Source organism: Pristis pectinata, chromosome 29 (genome assembly GCF_009764475.1).
Source record: "Pristis pectinata isolate sPriPec2 chromosome 29, sPriPec2.1.pri, whole genome shotgun sequence".
NCBI lineage: Eukaryota > Metazoa > Chordata > Chondrichthyes > Rhinopristiformes > Pristidae > Pristis > Pristis pectinata.
The window spans coordinates 18,900,942-18,920,898 of NC_067433.1; the positions used below are offsets into that span (position 1 = coordinate 18,900,942).

General features: G+C 46.6%; 1 protein-coding gene across 50 annotated transcripts in view; it reads right to left on the reverse strand.

Annotated features, from left to right (window-relative positions):
* The window catches only part of LOC127584370 (calcium/calmodulin-dependent protein kinase type II subunit beta), a 254,845-nt gene that overhangs the window by 71,508 nt on the left and 163,380 nt on the right, over positions 1–19,957 (reverse strand). For 18 of the 50 annotated variants that reach the window (XM_052041093.1, XM_052041094.1, XM_052041098.1 and 15 more), the window contains exons 10-14: positions 19,538–19,660; positions 18,815–18,898; positions 16,816–16,858; positions 13,627–13,725; positions 7,700–7,737 (exon numbers count right to left, since the gene is read on the reverse strand). In XM_052041093.1, the coding sequence (XP_051897053.1) occupies positions 7,700–7,737; positions 13,627–13,725; positions 16,816–16,858; positions 18,815–18,898; positions 19,538–19,660 (387 nt within the window). Of the gene's footprint in view, positions 1–7,699; positions 7,741–13,626; positions 13,726–16,815; positions 16,859–18,814; positions 18,899–19,537; positions 19,661–19,957 lie in introns of all 50 variants that reach the window. The other 32 variants (XM_052041096.1, XM_052041095.1, XM_052041102.1 and 29 more) reach the window with 3 other exon arrangements.

Sequence of the window (19,957 nt, forward strand, 5' to 3'; positions counted from 1 at the left end):
GAAATGGTTACATTCAAAACACATCGCACAATGAAGTCATGCACTCCAGAAGGTACTACATCATCTACACTTCGATTGGCCTCCAAGCCAGAACGTGTGCTTGCCCAGCAGTATCATTCTGTGGCTGGTGAACAGGATAATCCCAACATTTGTAAACAGAGTGCGAGAATCACAACTCACAAGAAGCCTCAGTGAGTTGGCCAGGTGAGGTTTAGACCCGGAAGCTCGATTTGATAGGTCTGTTTGAGTTGGCTGATCACAAGCAGCTTCAGTTTAAGTTGGGGACAGAGAGAAGAAAGTGAGATAAATCCCACTCCTGACCACTACTCGACTGGACAAAGGCAGAATAGGGTTCAGGAATGTGAGACCTCAAGAAAACTACTGCAGGGCCCCGGTTCCCATGGAACCGCATTGCAATTTAGCTTTCAGAGAGGACAGCAGAGAAGCTCCTACCCAATCTTCTCTCCTCTCTCCACAAATAATCTCTGGGAAGAGTGGTCATGGTAGATTTGCATTTCTGCTTTAACACGTCTCTCGGTTACAGCAGCAACACCTGTAATGTTTGCTGTCCTACCAACCTATCTCCTACACACGAGATGATGCAGCTCCTTGTTGACAGTCACAGCAACATCTGATGCAGGGTTTCAACTCAAAACGTTGGCAATTCCTTTCCTCCCGCAGATGCTGCTCGACCTGCTGAGTTCTTCCAGCAGATTGTTTGCTGCCACAGCAACATCTGTTGGGCTTGAATAACCACACAGGGCAGGCACCTGATGCTGCATCAGTAAGAGGCAACACATCTCTGTGGCATTCAATACCTCCACCTTATATTCAAATACTCATGGAAGTTCCAGGCATTAAGCCTTTCACCTAAGCTCTCCCAATACCAAATCATATTCCGAAATAAGACATAACTGTGCTATGGAGTAGGAAATATTAACAGCCAACCAAATTACACGGCCAAGTACTCAAAAAACTGCATAAGAACAACACCCTATAGATGAAGCAACACACAAAACACTGGAGGAACTCAGTGGGTCAGGCAGCATCTATGGAGGGAAATGGACAGTCGATGTTCTGGCTCGACGCGAAATGTTGACCGTCCATTTCCCTTCATAGATGCTGCCTGACCCACTGAGTTCTTCCAGCACTTTGTGTGTTGCTCCAGATTTCCAGCGTTGGCAGTCTCTTGTGTCTCCCTGTACATGAGACTGGGGACACACCCCCAGCTGGTATACTGAACATGCTATGTAGTCACATTAGTGTATTGTGCTCTGCTGATGACATTGGGACTAATTTCTGAGGCAGAGTTCAACACACCAATAGGATATCTTTATTAGTCACACATACATTGAAACACACAGTGAAATGCATCTTTTGCGTAGAGGGTTCTGGGGGCAGCCCGCAAGTGTCGCCACGCTTCCGGCACCAACATAGCACGCCCACAACTTCCTAACCTGTACATCTTTGGAATGTGGGAGGAAACCGGAGCACCCGGAGGAAACCCACGCAGTCACGGGGAGAACGTACAAACTCCTTACAGACAGCGGTGGGAATCGAACCCGGGTCGCTGGCGCTGTAATAGCATTACGCTAACCACTACACTACCGTGCCTGCCCAGAAATATTACCAAAAAGCACAATTACTGCCAATGACTGGATGAATTTTTGACTTCTAAAAATCTACATGACGTAATGTAGGAAGAAATACTTTGACCTGTGACGGATGGCAGTGGGATCTCAGGTACAATGGCTATTGCCAAACCCCATGCATCGCCATGTCATGGGCAACTGAGGAAATACTCGTCCAGTTGGTGTACATGGCAGCTGCTGTGCCCACACCAGAGTTTGGGGCTTGCTTGTCATTTTCCGGGTGAGCAGCCAATAGAAATCTACCTCATTACTTCTGATGCTGCCCTAGCTTAACGCATCTCAAGGACTGTGAGCTGCTTTGCGAACTAATTTGAATATTCCACCAGGACCACGAGAGGTAATAAACATTTTGAATAAATGAACTGGATTTATGACCTGCAATCAGTAATGCTTCCATCATGTAAAGACTTAAAACTGGCACTCTTGAATGCAATATAACTTCTGGGGCAGGATAGACCCATCAACAATGTCCAGGTTAAAGTCCGAGTTTGCTCAGAATGTGTGGTATCACACTGTTGGACAGGTACTGTGCCTTCACCAGGCCAGAGCTGCTGGGACATTGACAGACTGGGTTAGTGCCACTCCCATGCTCTCGGCCATCAGTGTGATAAAGAGGAAAGGGCAATCTGCTTCATTCAGAATCCGGTTTATTATCACTGAAATTTGTTGTTTTACGGCAGCAGTACAGTGCAAGACATAAAGACATAAAAGTTACACCAGTCATTCATTTCTCAACCTCAGACCGGGTGCTTGGCTTTCTCTAATGCTGGTAACGTTACTTAAACCAGCCTGTCCCTGTCGCTTAGCACATGCTACAGATCTTGTGAAAACCAAAGCTAAAATTGTCTGCAATTTTAATATTGTAGTTGTCAGTCACAGAGCTAAAACAGCTGCTCATTAATTCTATTTAAGAGTCTCAATTCCTCGAAAGGTTTGTGTCTGCATTCTGAAATGAAAATTTAATTTCTTTGTGTCACTCCGATGTTAATTGCTGACCTGTGGTGGGAAGATGATGATTGGTAAAGAAGCCTCTGTCAGCGTAAGCTGATTTAACTCTAACAATACGAGAGCTTCATACAAACACCAACACAGTGCTTGGGACATGACTAGTTGCTCATACAGTTCCACAGCTCCCTGTCCAAAAGTCGTGGGCTTTATTACCACAACACATGCCCCATAAACAGTGCACAGAAATGGGTATCTCGGTGCCAGCTAGAATTATCACAGAGTGTTTCTGAATCACACGATGCTACCCTGGCTGAGTGACACGTGGTTGTAATAGGAAGGGGCAAAGTTCCTCCTGTTGGGGCTTTTTATCTTTGCCCAGATTTCCACCAACATTTTTGCTAGCAGGAATTTTGCTCTGTAGAAAGCCATGGTAACTTTCTCTCTCAGGTCCAGAAAGATCATAAGGGATCACATTCCTTTCTCAATTCTTCCCATTCTGAGCTTGGGCAGACTTCACGGGCCTTGTAATGCCTGCCATGATAGGTCCAGGACAAGCTGTACTCTGCCACAAGCCAAGCCATCTTTCCACACTGCCACCACACCTCCCTCCACTCAACGCCACCCAGGAGATGAAATTTAACACCACCTTATACTGGAGGCAGAAGCACAGCAAATAGAGATGACTGAAGTATAAGCCCAAGTAATGAATGCCCCAGTGGATATTCATTAAACTAAGTCCTGCATCACTTTAACTGGCAAGTCATCCCTATGTGCCTGCTCAACATCACGCAGCAATGAGAGCAGCAGAAATAGTTTGAATTCAATAGTAAACTAAGTTTGTGCAGTGCACAGCCAATTCTGTCAGGGAGAGGGTAACAATCCAATCTGCCAATGATAAACCTATCACCAGACTCGTCCTCTTGGATTAGTCCGCTTCACATCACATACTGTCTGATCTTTATTCACGTTCTCAGATCAAATCCACAGGAAAGTCAGGAGGTGAAATAAAATCTGACAGAAATACGCTCCAGGTCCTCCAGCATCTGCGAAGGAAAAGCCTTTTTGGCAGAGGTGCTTGATCAGAGTCTAGCTCAGCTAAAAGGTCCAACGCATGGGCATTTGCTTACAAACCTTGACCTACCTGACTTGCGTTCTCAATCTGTAAATTAAGCTGCAGTTTCTTTCGTTGTGCTTGGCATGCCTTGCTGCTTCACACAAGTTACTTGACGTAAACCAGGTTGTATAACAAACCAAGGGTAAAAAGCTCTGTACACTAGTCCTGGACACCTAGAAAATCCATAAAAGCAGAAGGGTTGCCTTGACACATGGGAGGAAGATCCATGAACTCTGTACATGCAGGGGCATTACCATGGGGACATGTATCCAGTTCATGGCAGGGTTCAGGTCCTGTGAACTGTCCGTAACCTGAGCAGTTCACAAGTTGGAAATGTGGCCGCGAACCAAGTTCCCACACGGCAGGAGATGCCTGCAGCCCTGCAGCCATCGGCAAATCCATCCTGCTGGACTCCCAAACGCTCGCTCGCATGTATGGGCTGTACATAAGTCAGTCGTTTGTAACCTGGGGAGGACCTGTAACTTGTAACAGAAGAGGAATGGGTGGATTCCAGAATCTTGGAAGGTTTTTTCCCCCAAAGGACTACATCTTTTTATCTGTTCCCAAGGTGGAACTCGGTATAAACCTATCCCCGCTCCTTCACTCTTTACCAACTTTCTTCATTCTATTCACTTTCAAATAGAAAATTAAGGCCCTGTTACCACCTGGAAATAAAAGCGACACATGGATTTTGAGGATATCTGCAACAATATTCCTATTTTTAATGATGATGTTCTGTGTTACAAAGTGCAGTCAAGCCGATTTGGCTGACATCAGCATGAAGAAACCAGATCATACGATGGTAGCATTTGTTTACCTTTCTAGAATAGTCAAGTCTATGGAACTTCACAAGAAGCATCTTACAAATTGCATCTGTACATCAGATATATTTTTAAAAGCCCCGCATATTACAAATACTTGAAGTTCAACTCTCGAAACAACTGACCAAAACCTGACTGCCCCTCTAACGCCTCTTAAGGACAAAGAAGGCGAGTGTATGGGAAGACTAACACTGTCAACTGCTATCCCAACAGGGAGCCATGTCATTGCTGGAAGCACCTCCCCAGCTGCACTGTGGGGTGGGAGCACCTTCACCACAGGGGCCGCAGCCATCGGTGAAAGCAGCTCAGCACCCACCATCGCCTTCTGAAGGTCAGTGAGGGACGGGCAGCAAACGCTGGCCTCACGAAGCGTGCACACACATTGACAGTGAGTAAAAGGCAAGGAGGTGCCTATATACCAATCCTGGGAGTGAGGAGGTCAGTGCACTCCCCTATAACACTCAAGGCATTAACACAACCATAGCACTGGAGGCTTTCACCTGGTCAACTGATGCAATTAAATCTCTTCCATTATAAAGCAACAGCAACCAATATACCTTCCAAGTAGATCCCTTGTCCCAAAAGAATGGCAAAATGGAATAATTAGAGACCTTGAGAACTGTGTGAAGTTAATGACCACTACTGACGTTGGTCTATTTGCCTTTTTTTTTTGCAAGACTTCTTAGCTGCCAACCATAACGTCCAGATAGATAGCAATGATCAGTTCTATCCTCCGCCAGTGTCTGCACAACTCAGACAAAGCCTCAAATAGACCCGAAATCCCAGTGAATAAACACTGCAGTCTGTGCCCAAACAAGGCGTGTACTTATCCACATAAAACCTCACTCCCGTTCCTTTCTGCACTGCTCTTGCTATGTTTGATTGAGTGATTCCAACACTCCTGTTCCCTCTAGTATCATCCCTTGCTCAGGAGCACAACCATGCGTGGTCCAGCATCCTCTCCATCCAGAGGGACAATGCACCTGTCCTGTGCAGGGGTAAGTGATTCACAACCCCTTTGATACCAAGGCATGCACTATTCCCATTGGTCCACAGAGCAGTATATTGCATTTAACTTAAAAGAACTGGAGGAATTCACTAATTTTACTGCTCAGTTCAAATCACACCAAGCAATTGGTTGTGGAAATTGGAAAACCACTGCTCCTTCCCTTTCGTGCAAATGTTCGTAAAGCAACGAAGTACTAACCCTTTAAATAAGCAACTTTTTCTTATTTAAACCCCACCCGCAAATCACCCACTTTTGAAAAGGTCTCAATAACAACCAAACACATTTGCAACCTGGCCGCTCAGTTTGTCTGTCTGTACTCTATAACTTACATCTGGCCTCAAGTCCAGAGGATGCTGCAAGAGCAACAGACATCAAAACAGTCTAAGCCAAGTTTTACAGACACCAGGGGAAACAAAGAGATCGGTACCGATACCAGGAACAGCTTTGAACATGACCAGTTATCAGAGAATCCCTGCCTAGTAATAAAGTGTTAACAAATTACCTACCAATGGGAGGCCATACCTATGTCCAACTGTCCATAAAAGTGGGAGAAGTATTCTCGGTCGGAAATGTCATGCCATTAAAAAAGCTGAAACACTTCTCTGGTTGCAACAGGTAATTTTTTCTTCCAAACAGAACCAAACGCTTCACAGTGGTGTCAGCAAGCAATGGACTTATTAATTCCCTTCAAATAGCCCAACCAGCAATGACATCATCAAGTGCGACAGTCCATGTCCGTCAACTGTCTGAGTGGATGTCTTGCTCTGGTATCTTTGCTCTGTCATACACTAGGTTGTTGTGTGCACAGAGATTGACTAGGCTAGGCCTTTATTCTCTGGTGTTTAGAAGGATGAGAGGTGATCTCATTGAAACATAGAAGATTCCTAGAGGGTGGATGTGATGAGGGTGCTTCCCCAGCTAGTGAGTCTGGAACTAGGGGTCACAGACTTAAGGGTTAAGGAGAAATTTCTTCACTCGGAGGGTGGTGAATCATTTGAATTGTCTACCCCAGAGTGCAGTGAAGGCTCGGTCAGTGACTGCATTCAAAGCAGAGGTCAATGGATTTCTGGACATTGCAAGGGGTACAGGGACAGGGCAGGAGAATGATGCTGAGACTCTCATTGAGCGGCAGAGCAGGTTTGAGGGGCCAAGTGGCCAACTCCCGCTGCCCTTTCTTCTGTTCTTTGTGTTGGCAGAGGCAGAACACTGAGCTTCACAGCAAGGGCACTCAGACCAACATCATCAGGGATGGGCTGTCCTCTTGGATATCCTTCCAGCACCAGTAGGTGCTGGCGGCTAAACTTTTCAAGGGGCAGGGGCACGTCAGGAAGGATCTCACTGTGTTAATTCCTCCACGGTTATGACGGACACTAGCTTGCACTGAGGGCTGGTCCTTGCCCAAGGCCCAACCCCCATTACAGGACACCCATTAGTAAACAAAAGGGAGCAGGTCCCACTGCCTTGTAACATGACGATGAGGTTACCTTAGCTCTTGCTACACAGTCAACATCAGAGCAAAGAGTCTACACTTCAAGGGTCCAGCAGTCATAGAAGGAAAGACTTCAACCTCCATTCAATGCCAACAGTTTTTAATGCTCATTGTCTAACTTGGCACAACTGTGTACAACTTGTCTCCACTGCCTGCACCCGTGAATCACATAGTACCTCTGATTATTTCTCAAGCATGCTTGGACATCACTCAAATTGTATGCATCTCCTCAGTGTTGGATGCATGACATGGTGTGACTGGGGTGAGGGAGAGATTCAATGTATTGTTGGGTGCAGTGGGAGGTATTAGAAAATCAATCACTGCCGAATAAATGCAAGAAATGTATGGAATTAAAGCCTTTGGTTAGAAGCTCCCCATTCACTTTGGTTTGGGTTACTGCAGCTGGAGTGCCTTACCCACAGACACATATCGCGTCACTACAGGTGCCAGCTCGCAGCTGGACTTGCTGCCAAATTTGCCGGTCAGTTTGAACATCCAAACATCATGCACGATTCTATGTATTTTGTTCCCTTTTGTATTGTTCAACTGTGATAGCAGGTGGTAATAGAAGCCAGAAAATGCAAACTAAAGCTAAAAATTAAAGCAAAAATAAAGGGCTGACCAACTGTGAAGAGAAGGAAAGAAAGAGAATGATTGCAAACCTACCTTCACTCCATCAACCTTCTTGTTTAGTAAACTTTTGGCTGCTGCATTAGGGAAAGGAAAAAGAAAGAAAATTACTTTCATACCTCAGTTTAAGGATTAATGTCATAACTGTGCTGGCAGAGTGTTATAGAACCATCACCCTGTGTACAGGTTGGGGGAAACAACACAGGCCCCACCCACCTACTAAAAGCAGAGAAGAAAACACCAGCATCTCTGATATTCTTGAGACAGCCGCTCACTCACCTTTCTCCCCCTGGTGCACAGGGTCCATACCCACGGTGCACCTAAGTTATCTACAATGGCCTGGCTGCCTCAGTTGCCAGGAGAATTCTAACCCATTTCCTGGCTCAGGAGGTACGTGCAAGCCAAGTTACATGAGCCCTTGGGACCGCTGGAGGCATTGTCACGCTTGGTTAGCCCACAGCCTCCAACGATTTTCCCCTGCGATTATACCCATCAAGCACATTCAAACTAAAGGGTTGCTCAAGCTGCTCTGGAAGAAATTGGCTTTTCAGCTGGGATACTGGTGTTGCAATTTCTTATGCAGGGCACACTAAAGCACTTGATACAACAAACTGCTGCAATCACTCAAACACTCCCCAGTTTACCCAAGAGATTCTAAATCAGTCCTCTGCAAATTCTTGCACAGTTCCCTGCAGACTCTGGCCCCTGGCAGGACAAAGGATACAGGTGAACAGTCAATTTTCAAAGAAATGTACAGGGTGCACATGAAAGTATAACTGATCAGTCACAAGTCTCTCTCTTGCAATGCGGAGGAAAGCCTCTCAGTCCCGCGTGCTGTCTGTTGATCCTGTCAACAGTGCCCAGCGGAGGAAAGGTGTGCCTAATGCAGGTCAATGTGACATGCTCCATGGTCAGAGGCCAGGGCCACAGACAGACTTTGGGTCATCCAGCTTTCTCCATTTGTAGTTGCAGTGTCTATGGCCCACGTGCATTCTGCTGAGGTATCGCAATGTGCCAAACAACTGTCCAGGAGAGACGGGCCCATCCAATCACCACTCAACACACTTGCTTTTGTTTACGCCAAGTAATTCTCACGTGTGTGCTTCAACCTCCAAACATTCACCAGCCTGACTACAAGGACTTCGCCTCAAAGTGATGAGTTTATTCTTGCAACCACACTCAATGACCCTTCATGCACTTTCTGCTAAAACTTAAAATGCACCTGACTGCATTGTGTTGAAAACTTTATCCCAAGGTTACCATGAACCAGACAATTTTCTTGTAAGGTCTTCCAGGCTGCTTATTGACCCCGCTATCTCCTCCAGGCTAATTCAGAACAACATCCTTGCCCTGTGCTGCGACACACTGTTCTGGCTGCCCTGTGACGGACTGTCACTGAACTTTAAACGCACGGCCACACACTGTTACAGTGCGGTGGATCTGCAGCTTAAACACTGCAGGAGGTGGCACCATGGTGGGATCACATCACAACTCAACACAGTGACATCAAACCAAAGTGTTCCTGCAGCAAATTTGTAATGAAAATTATTCCACGAACATAAAGACTAAGGCACTGTTATTGTTCAAAACAAATCAGGGAAAAAGAATACAACCCCAACAATTTTCCCCTTTGCATCATCAACTTGCAGCGGGGTACAATGGACAAGGTTTCAGTGAACACGGTTCCACATAATGTCTAGGACCCAGATGTTCTCTTTTGACATGCACTTAATCAAGTCTCCCTACAAATAGTCAATATATTCCTTTCTTGTGGCTACCTCTGGATGAATTGTGCACTATTAAGTGCAGACCAACTTTGACCTCCAACACCAAAAGGACAAGGGGAGCCTGCATATCGGACCCTTTCCACCTCCGTTTCCCTCAGGGTGGCACTTCGTCTTGACTTGGAAATGTATCACATTCTTTCCTTTCAGGCTCTGGGTTACACTCTGCTGATCAATGTGGGGAGGCTGAGACTGAAGACCAGTCAGACAGGCAGCAAGTGAGGGATCAACCACCCACTGGGGCCAAGGATCATGCACAGGTAGTTAAAGACACTTACTGCTCCTCCCATTTGTTTCAGTGCTCACAGACTGAGAAGTAACCTGATGACAACGCGACCTTAGAAACTCAGAACTCCTAAGTTTAAAAGCATCAGAACCTTCAGTTTTTCCTTAAAACTAGACATGAACTGTGGCATTATTTTACCACGAGTTGAGCTGATTTTATTTCCCTGGGGAGTAACAGAAAGCAGACCTTAAACCCCAGGCCCAGTGCATCTCACATAGATTCAGGCGGTGTGGTTACAAGGTTAAAAGTTTTCAAGTCACTGCAAAACAAAGGACAGTTTCAAAGACTGTTTCAAAGGCCTCCCTTTCTAAAAAGAAAAACTTCAGAGAAGTACAAAACTTTAAGCTCAATAACAATGTATTGCTCTCAGTCTGAACAGTCACAGGAAAAAAAGAGAAAGAGGGGTTAGGACAAAAACAAATCGGCATTAGCAGAGTGAGAACACAGCTTGTAAGAACGGCAGAGGCCTGTTGGAAGCCCTCCTTACCTTGCAATAAGTAGAGGTAGTGTCAAGAGACAGAAGGATCAAAAGAGAAAGACAAATTAAATCAGATAGTGGCCAGTTTTCATCAGTTCCTCAGTGTTTAATGAAACTCGAGTCTCCATATTCCTGTTGTTATAACTATTCACCAGTAAATATCACACTCAATACAGTTAGATCAATGCATCAACCCGGGTACATCTGTCCCTTGGTCACAAACACTCAAGCAGGTGAAACTTCTGCCTTGTGGCAGCTCTCAGAGAGAACAAGTCCTCTGGTTGACACGTATTGATTGGAGATGCCTCCAGGGCACAAGTTCTGAAAAGCTGTGTCCGAGACCACAACCAGACAACTGTTGCAATGGGCATGTCCCAGTGCCCAGAATATGTACCAGGACAAAGATATTTTTGAGAAGAGTGAATGGTACTGACATCACGTAACATTTTTGGTAGCCCTTTAACGAGGAAAGAAAATAGTCCTAACCCAAGCACTGGTGAAGGTGGTGGGAAGGACCCTGACCATCACTGTCGAGGTGACACAGAGACCAGGGTAACCTGTCAGTTCACTGCACTCTACTGGTTTGTGCCGTAGATTTCAACGCCAACCCCGCTGGGTTATTGCAGGAGCAGGAGAGCAGGGAACCTTGATCTGAACTGGATAATTGTGGAAGGAGATGCCATATCATTTTGTTTTTTGAGGGAACAGGAGAGGTTTGGGTTATGGAGGGATGAAAGAGACCATCCAGTCAGTTGGCTGAAGGAAGGGGAAGAACATTCCTGGAAAATGACACGACGGGTGGAAGCACGTACCCCAGTAGAATTATCGAAGGATGGGTATTCCAGTTGGGTGGTTCAGGCATGAAGAATATCCCTGGACGGGATGGGGACGGATGGGGCAGGGTATCTCAGTTGGATAGCTAAGGCTTCGAGGACATCCCAAGAGATGGAAGAAGGCATCCCAGCTGGAGTACTGAGAGATGGAGGGGATACCCCAGTCAGAATATTGAGCAATGGAGGAGGACATTCCATTGGATTACTGAGGCATGGACTAAGTTTTCACAATTATATGCTTTAAGTGGTCAGCATCAATGTGTTCATGAAACCCTGACCTCAATCGGAGTGTGTATTGGCTTGGGGTGGGTAACTAGTGAATAAACAAATAGAAATCCAGTAGCATGGCCAACAGGGTTCTGATCCTGTTTGCAGGCAGCATGGACTGAGCTGGCCAGTCTGTTGCTTGGTGTGTTGCCAGAAGAATCAGGGTCACTTGCTGCTCCCCAAACGGAACAGAGCAGTGACTCTGAGCTTCGATCCAACAGCTTTCACAGCAATCAGTGCGACAGGGCCCCTCAACCAGAGCACCGACCTTAAATGGAAGCAGCGTGCCCACATCGTTTAAGCCACTTGAATTAAATAGCCTTGTCGGACATCTCATGCTTAACCCGCTTCTCTGCCAGAGACCTTGCAAAGAGTGCTTTCACGTGATCTTACCATGAGCATGCACCTCACCCCAGTGCCCTGAGAATGCAACGGCAGGGAGAAGTCCCATCACACACAACAAACTGGAGCAGGCAGGCGTGTTGCCGCATGCAGACTTGGCTCGCTCTTACTGGCATGCAACATTCACTTTTCAACAGTGCAAGGACAGCCTCTGACAATCCAAAGCAACAATTCGGGTGAAAACTACATCTCCACTCCCCCCCCGAATATCCCTTATCATCTCTCTCCTCTCGCTCCCGTCCAGAACTCCCAACCCCAGCTGCCTCTGCAAAGGGTGACGCAACCTTGGCTGCATATTTTACAGCTGCCTCAGTGTCTTGTCACTAAGGGCTGCAACTCTGTGGGAGCTACCTCTGTGGTGTGGATTTGGCATGGTCCATGAAGGGTAGGAATTGGGTATTCTGGTGTCTGGCTGCTGCTGAACACCTGGTGTTGGTAGTGCCAAAGGGTACTTGCTTAAGCAAGTCATGCCTCTCAGGATCAGTATAACTGGTGCACTCTGCACATCCTGTACTCTGAGACTTTATCCTCACAAATGTCGGCTGCCAGCAAAAAGTTTTGCAACTTTGTTTACGGAAGAATTGATCTTCTGCTGAAGTCTGGCAACTGAGTATCTGACAGTGACTGCACTGTTACACATGATCCCGTCACCCACAATCTTCAGTGTGTAAAATTTCCCCTTCCTGAAGGTGTGACTCGATGGGTACACCTCCCCCAGCCTGCAGACCGAGTGCCAGCAAACCAGCTGCTCTCACACTTGTTATAATCCGTGGTCAATGAGAAGACTGGAAGCAGTTAGGTTGGCCTTCCACCTCACTCACCCAGGGATTAAAAGGTGAATTTAACTTCATCTGCTCAGAGTAGACAAAAGATTCAGAGGGGGATGAGGGGGAGGGTGTGTTTTACTGCATCAAATGGTGCCTGTTTACTCATCCAAGGAGCTGTGCATGACTCTCAGAGCAGCAGATGAACAGCAGGTGCTTGCTGTGCATCTGCTCAGGGAGCTTTCTAACCTCAAGGTTGATACTAGTTGTGTCCTGACAGTCTCCTGAAAGCCCTGCATCCTAAGAATGAGCTGAAAATGTTGGTGTTGAGCTCCTCAGAGGCCAGGTGCAAGGACATGCCACCACCAAATACTCTTGTGATGAGCTGGCAGCAAACAGGCATCAAATGGACAAGACCACACACATTTCCCAACAACTAAAGCCCACAGTGGGTCCTGACCAGGCCACAGTGAGAGTACTGACAACAGTGTACATAAAACATTGCGCAGCTCTGCAGAATTGGGACAGACACACTGGGATGTAGCCAACAAGACAGACTCTTGGTCCACAGAGAGGTCAAACACACACAAGTCAAAACGACTGCTGCAAATGGACATTACAATCTCGACAGTACCACTTGGTGCACCAACTCTCCTTTCTGAAAGTGTGAGGATGGGATCTCGATGGACCTTCCCCACAGCGTGGCTGCACCACTGACAGCCCTGCTGGCTTCCCAAGTTCCAGCCACGACACAGAGTTGTGGCTTCTCGGGAACAACTCAAGCCACTTGTGAAAAGAATGTACTGGAGAGCTGCTCCTCTGGTCGGACATTAATACTTAGACTAAACGGCACCTTGCCCAGAGTTCCATGTCAGCTCCCGTGCACCACAAGCAGCCAAAGGTCAGTTCCAAAGGGAACCCTGATGCCCTAATTCGAACTGGTGCCCATTCAGCTGAAGAGCCTTTGAATAGCATCCCTGAACTGATCTCTGACAGCTTTTGTGCTAAAGTGTTAAAAGTTCACCCAGAGCCTCTCCTTGCTGCCCAACTGGTTAAAATGGGATTGAAATATCCAGACAACAGAGACACAAGGTAAGGAACATTCACAAGGTACGGAAGCAGAGCGTTAGTTCTGAGCATGCCCTCCACCTGCAATGTCCGCCCGCACACGTCTACCTTGTTCAACGAGACCAACAGTCGCGCTGGCAGCAGCTGTCATTGTAGCTGGCGCAGTGGTCTGCCTGCCCACTGTCGGTGGGAATAAAAAGAAAGCAAGTCACGTCAGCAAAACAAAGTCACCGCTGCTTAATCACACACCACATTCACTCAAGATCGCAGCACTGTGCTGCACATCAGTACAAACACCTCTGGAGCCCTCACGCACATCTGCCTCAGCGGCTGAGCTCCACTGCATGGAGAAAACACTGCTGCTTTTTTTTGTTAAACTATTGCATCTGCAGTGACACATCTAGAATGTGGCAGAATTGCGTTGCTTCAAAGTGCTTCTTATACCATACTCATGAGTCTGGATTGGCTTTGCATCACTCACTCGGGATGCACCAATCATTTGAACCCCACAAGGCAGAAAGAACTCCCCAGCATCTGCCTCATCATTGATTTATCATATGAAGGTTTCTCTTCCCCATTTGTCAGGGTCCAGTTCCTGACGTAGGCTGTTGTTGTAACTCTTGGTCTGTACGGATTGCCAAGAGAAGCCAACAGCAGAAAAGGGGGCTACAACCAGGAGCTCCACCTTGCCAGTGAAGATCCAGTGAATCGGTCAGATCTACCACACAATGCGTTGTACAACTGAAGAGAAATAACGAAGTTGTGGACCATCTCTTCCTGCATCAAAAATCTCATTAAGTCCACACTTTGTCAAATTGTACGAACTTAACAGTCCTGTCTCTTCAGTCAGAGCCTGCCCAGACGCTGCAGTGATCCCTACTTCTCATTAACCTGCTACAACCCTCCCTGTCCCTTTCCTCACAGCTAAGTGTCTGCGTGGACAGGATGTAGAGGAGAGGCTCCCGTCCTCAGCCCACACACAGCTAACCTGGAAAATCGGAAGATGAAAACCCATCACGCCGTTAACATGGACAAGCAGAGACTCCCAACAGCGTGCTCAGAGAGAGTTGAAAGGGCTCTCCCTCCCAGTCTCTGGGCTGGCAGTGGGTGTGTGTTGGTGGGGGATGGTGGAGAGAGCCGTGTGTTTGAGCCACTCTACAACTGCTCATTGAGGATCTTCAATCTGGTCCCAGCTTCCCGCTGCTGCAGGTTAACAAGCTTCTATCGAGCGTATTCACCCTCACCTCCATGGGGAGAGCTGGTAGGGAGGGGGGGTGCAGCGAGGGCGTGTAGCAAGGGTGGGGCGGTGAGGGGGTGTAGGGAGGGGGGCAGGGAGGGATTCTACTATCCAGCTATAAGGGACACATTGGAGAATTAAGAATCAAGTCTAGAGCCAGCACTGCCAAGAGGAACACAGAGAGAAAATCAAATTGGAATTCTGGCTTTAAAGGACTCGACCAGGTACGATGAGCTGATGTGCAACATTTAATCACTGTACTGTACTGATAAAATGAAGTTTAATCTCTCCTGCCTTTGCCTTCATTATTCTTCCCCACCCCCACCTTCCTGTCCATGCATTTGCATAAAACCTGCCTCAGTTCTGAAATGTTAACTCTGCTCACATCTTCACAGATGCTACCTGACCTGCTGAGTATTTCCTACGTTACTTCAGATTTCCATCACCCACAGTAATTGGCTCTGGTAATACAGGGGGGGCTTTGGAGTAACGCTGATGAGTTGGGAGCTAACTCTGAATGAGTGAGATAAAAGGAAATGGACTACTGTAGGCTGCACACGCTGCTTTGGCACCAGACACTCTGTGTATTGGGACAGAGGCAAACCCAAGTTACATGGGCCAAGAATTAATTAAATGCTCAATTGAATCAAAGACTGTTGTAGCACAGCCTGATGATCTGAACTGCTTCTGTCAAAGACCAATCCAGTTAATCCCATTACACCACCTCCCATCCACCTGCCCCTCCCGATTCTTTTCCCATATCCCTGCTTTTTATTTTCCTTCGAGCATTTATCCAATCCCCCTTATGAAGCAACCACAGAATTCCCAATCCCCAATCTTAAACTCTTGTTGAATATTATCACTTTCTCGTTTGCTGATCACTTCAAACTTGCTTCCTCCGGAATCCGCGCTGAAAATATTCCTCTCTAACCTCCGTCCTCTATCGCTTCTCTGCTCTGAGAATAATGTCAGATTCTTCACTGAAACCCTTGCCCTGGAATCACCCTGGTCAATCTCTTTCTTGTCCTCTCCAAAACTGCCACAATCTCTCCAGAACTGGTCACAATACACCATGGAGAGTGTGTGTGGATAAATAATATCCGTGTGCATGGAATGGTTGAAACTTAACAGCTTCACTTCTAATTCCTTTCCCCATCCCGACCACCGTCTCTCTGTAGCCCAGTTCGAACTTTACATTTCCCTGAACTGGGCTTCAGCTACCTTGTGAAATCCCCTCCCTGAGGAAACATCTCTTTCAGACGCATGTTTTTGATTGGGCCTTTGCCCATCTGCTCCTCCTCAGCTCTTCCCTCCCCTGCTCATTATATCTATTCAGTTTCCAGTGTCTGGCCAGCACTTATTGCCCGTCCTTAATGACCAGCTGTGGGGCTTCTGGGCCAGTTCAGAGGGCATTCTGGAGTCATCCAGACTGATGAGCCTGGAATCACACTTAGGCCGGACCGAGAAAGGACGGCAGATTTCCTCTCCTGAAGGACAGTTTTGTGGACATCCTTATTCACGACCAGGGCTGTTGATCTAAACGCCAGATCATTAAACTCCCACAGCTGCCATCGGTATACTGCTATAGTGGAAACTTATTGGCCTCATTTCTAATTGCCTCCCCCATTTTTACACTTGAACTCAGTGTCTGGATTACTAATCAGGTGACTTAACCTCTGTGCCACAACAATGCAGACCCCACTGATTCACGCGGGAAGCACTTTGGGATCTCAATCCGACATGATGTGTTACTTTCTGCTTCCAAAGTGCATTTCAAGTTTTTATACCGTGTGAACCGCCTTCTTATTTTCCTGTCACGTAGAAGCTAACTGCTTACTCTCTTATCAGGAGCACAAACTACACATCTCCCCATTCCTTTCCTTGCTTTTACCACAGAACTGTTACAAATGTGCTGAAATGAATCTGTGGATTCCAAGACTTTCCGACAGGCTGCAACTAACTTGCAGAGTTCTGACCACAGGGTGGTGAGGGAACTGGCTATTTCAGAAAGAAATGCTTTATGGGCAGCCTACCTGAGAAGTTTCGTGTTGCTAGCATGGTGGTAAGGATGGCACCCTGTATGGGAAAGAAGGACAACGTCAGCCAAGGCAAGCGATCTCAGCAACATCAGATCACAGTCAGAACAATCATGTTTCAGTTCTCCCTTCTGCTAAGCAAAAAGGATTAGAATCTTGCTTTTATACAGCTTTTTTTCTGACCGCATAAACCCAAGAGGAGTTTTGTAATGTGTGAAATGCAGCAGTGCACAGCAAGCTCCCACCAATGGTAACGTGACAAATGGTCAGATGATGTGCTTCAGTGCTGCTCATTAGGGAGGTTCATTGGCCAGGACACCAGGGAGACCTCCCTTGCTGCTCTCCGATGGTTTCAAGGAGCTTGTACAGCCACCTGATAAAACAGGCAGGCTCTCAATTTAAAAGCAAACCTGGAAGATGGCACTTCTGACAGGGCGGCACTCCTTCGACACTGTGCTGGAGTGTCAGCCTGTACTTGGGGGCTTGAATCCACAACCCTCCAACTCAAGAGATGAGAGTAAGCCAAGCTTAACCAGAAAGATTTGGAATCAGCAACAACAGAGGGAGACTACTTGTTGACCTTGGTCACTTACTCCTTCAATAATTTAAATTATTTTCACTCCTTTTTTAAACAAGAGCTTGGGGGCAAACCCACAGCCTCATGACACAGAACAGCAATGTAGTAAAAACCCAGGGACCATCTAGGATTGAACTTGTTTTACATTAAAAGGTCTTTCCAAAATAACTACTCAAGGCAGTACGCAATTCATAATGCTCTTGGGACAGATAAGAAAAGGCATGATGTAGGTGCAAGTGTTTTTACAGTTTATCTGTTGCGTGAAGTGAGACAAATTAAGTTTATTATTTGTAAAACAGTTTCTCATTAGCAGACCATGAAACGCATATACTGTGATTTATCCCAAATAACAAATCACATTTTGATTCTGGGACCGAGTTCTTGCAAATAAACTAGGAACCTATTTTTAATCTGAGCTCTCAAGTAACAAAAAACTTATTTTTATTTTGATTCATCATCATGGTGTCGTGTGGCGTCAGCTGTGGTACAGTGGGTCGTGCTTCTACTCCAAGTCTGGGGGTCGTGGGTACAAGCCCCACTCTGGAGACAGCAGCACCTTATCCAGTGACACTCCCTGTGCAGCGCAGAACACACCAGTAGGGAGACAACCACGTGAGACGGGATGCAGCAATGTCTACAACAAAGAGTAGTTGGTGTCTGGAATGAGTTGCCAGAGGAGGTGGTGGAGGCAGGAACAGTAACAGCAGTTAAGAAGTATCTGGACAGGTACTTGAATGTGCAGGGTATAGAGGGATGTCGAATTAATGCAGGCAAGTGGGATTAATATAGATAGGTATGATGGTCGGCATAGACATAGTGGGCCAAAGGGCCTATGTCTATGCTGTACTACCTTACAATTCTGTTAGAGGTGCTACATTAATGCAAGCTGTTGTTGAATACGTTGCCAGGAAGGATTATTTTCTGTGAACATTTGAAAATGTGAAGTCAACAGAGACATCAATTAAATGGCTGCAATTGAGATTGGCTGCAATTTGCTGTGTTCCATTTACATTAGTAATGGTCACCATACTTAATTAGCTGTGGGTTGAGAAGATTCTGAGAGGCAGCCAAGCCTCGGAGAGTGTCAGCTACTCTGTGGATTTGTTATCAGGGAGTCTCTGACCTTTGTCTGCCCAAAACATGCGCAGATAACAAGGAATCACGACAGAGGTAGAAAAGGGATATGTTAGTCACGGCAAACAGGGTGAGTAGAGATGCAGCCAGATAATGTTGAGGGAGGTGAATGGGTGGAAAATCCTGCCCAGCAGCTGAAGATGGAGCAGGTCTCACCAGTGACCAGGGAAGAAATGCAAACATTCCGAAATCCTTGTTCATCAGTCACCAGTAACTGCCCCAACAGGGCAGCCTTCCACACTGGGCCTGAACTCTTGGCACTGACTCCAATAAGCTCATTCTCACCTTCAGTTTTCGCCTGGCGTTGAATTTCTTCAAACACTCCACGGTCTCTTGGCGATGCATCATAGACGCAACAGTGGATCGTTGCTGGAAATGAACAGAACGTTTAACTTCAATCAGGCATTCTGTTGAAAGCTTGTCTCTTGCTTCGGTTCCCCACCATGGCAGCACGGTCTAAGTGCAACCAACTATCCCATGAAACTTTGACCACTTTGCAGTCCAGAGGACATTTTTTTTTGTTCTAATTGTGTTCTTTCTTGTATAATTTTGTATAATTCATGTTTTTCTTGTGGATGTTGTGTCTCTGATGCTATGTGCCTGTGATGCTGCTGCAAGTAAGTTTTTCACTGCACCAGTTCACACATGTACTTGTGCACGTGACAATAAACTCGACTTTGACTTTGATCATCGTCAGAATCAGCTCCTTCTCTTCCCCATGCCTTGTCCAAACCGGGACAGCTTCTCACTGTCTCAGGCGTGGAGTATGAGTGAGCAAGCCTCACGAAATGCAACAAATGGAGAAACCAAAATCAAGCAACTTTTTCAGTAATAATCGTGAGCTGTTTAATTCTAATCTAGTGTGCAACTTTAGTCTTTCATTCCAGGCAGAAGTGAGATTGTGCTTTAAGGGCGTGTTTTCAGTTAGTGGTCAGATTGCAGGAAAGGATGACAAGAGAGGAGTACAGCTTGTCCTGGTCCCAAGAACACAGGCAGGAGAACACTTACACAGACCCATGGGTGCTTCAGGGCTTCAGTGGCGGTGATGCGCTTGGCAGGATTGATCGTCAGCATCTGGTTGATGAGGTTCTTGGCCTCTGGAGTGACCGTGTCCCACTCAGGAGAAGGAAACTGAGGGGTTGGGGAACAGAGAAAAAGGCAGAGTGGTTACAAGAAATGTGCACAAACGACACCCACAGTTATAACATTTGGGGGTCGGGGGCTGAATCATTCCTCCCAAAGTCAGCCCAGTAGCTTGCTACATGGTTTCCTGTTTAGTTAGAAATAACTGGGTTGTAAAGGAGTTTGAAAGGACTGCTTTAACAAGAGGACTGCCACTGGATGTGAATCTACATCGAAAGCAATAACAGCACCAACCCAGTGACAGGCTTTCCTTGTGCGTTCAATGACTTGCATCGCCATTACACT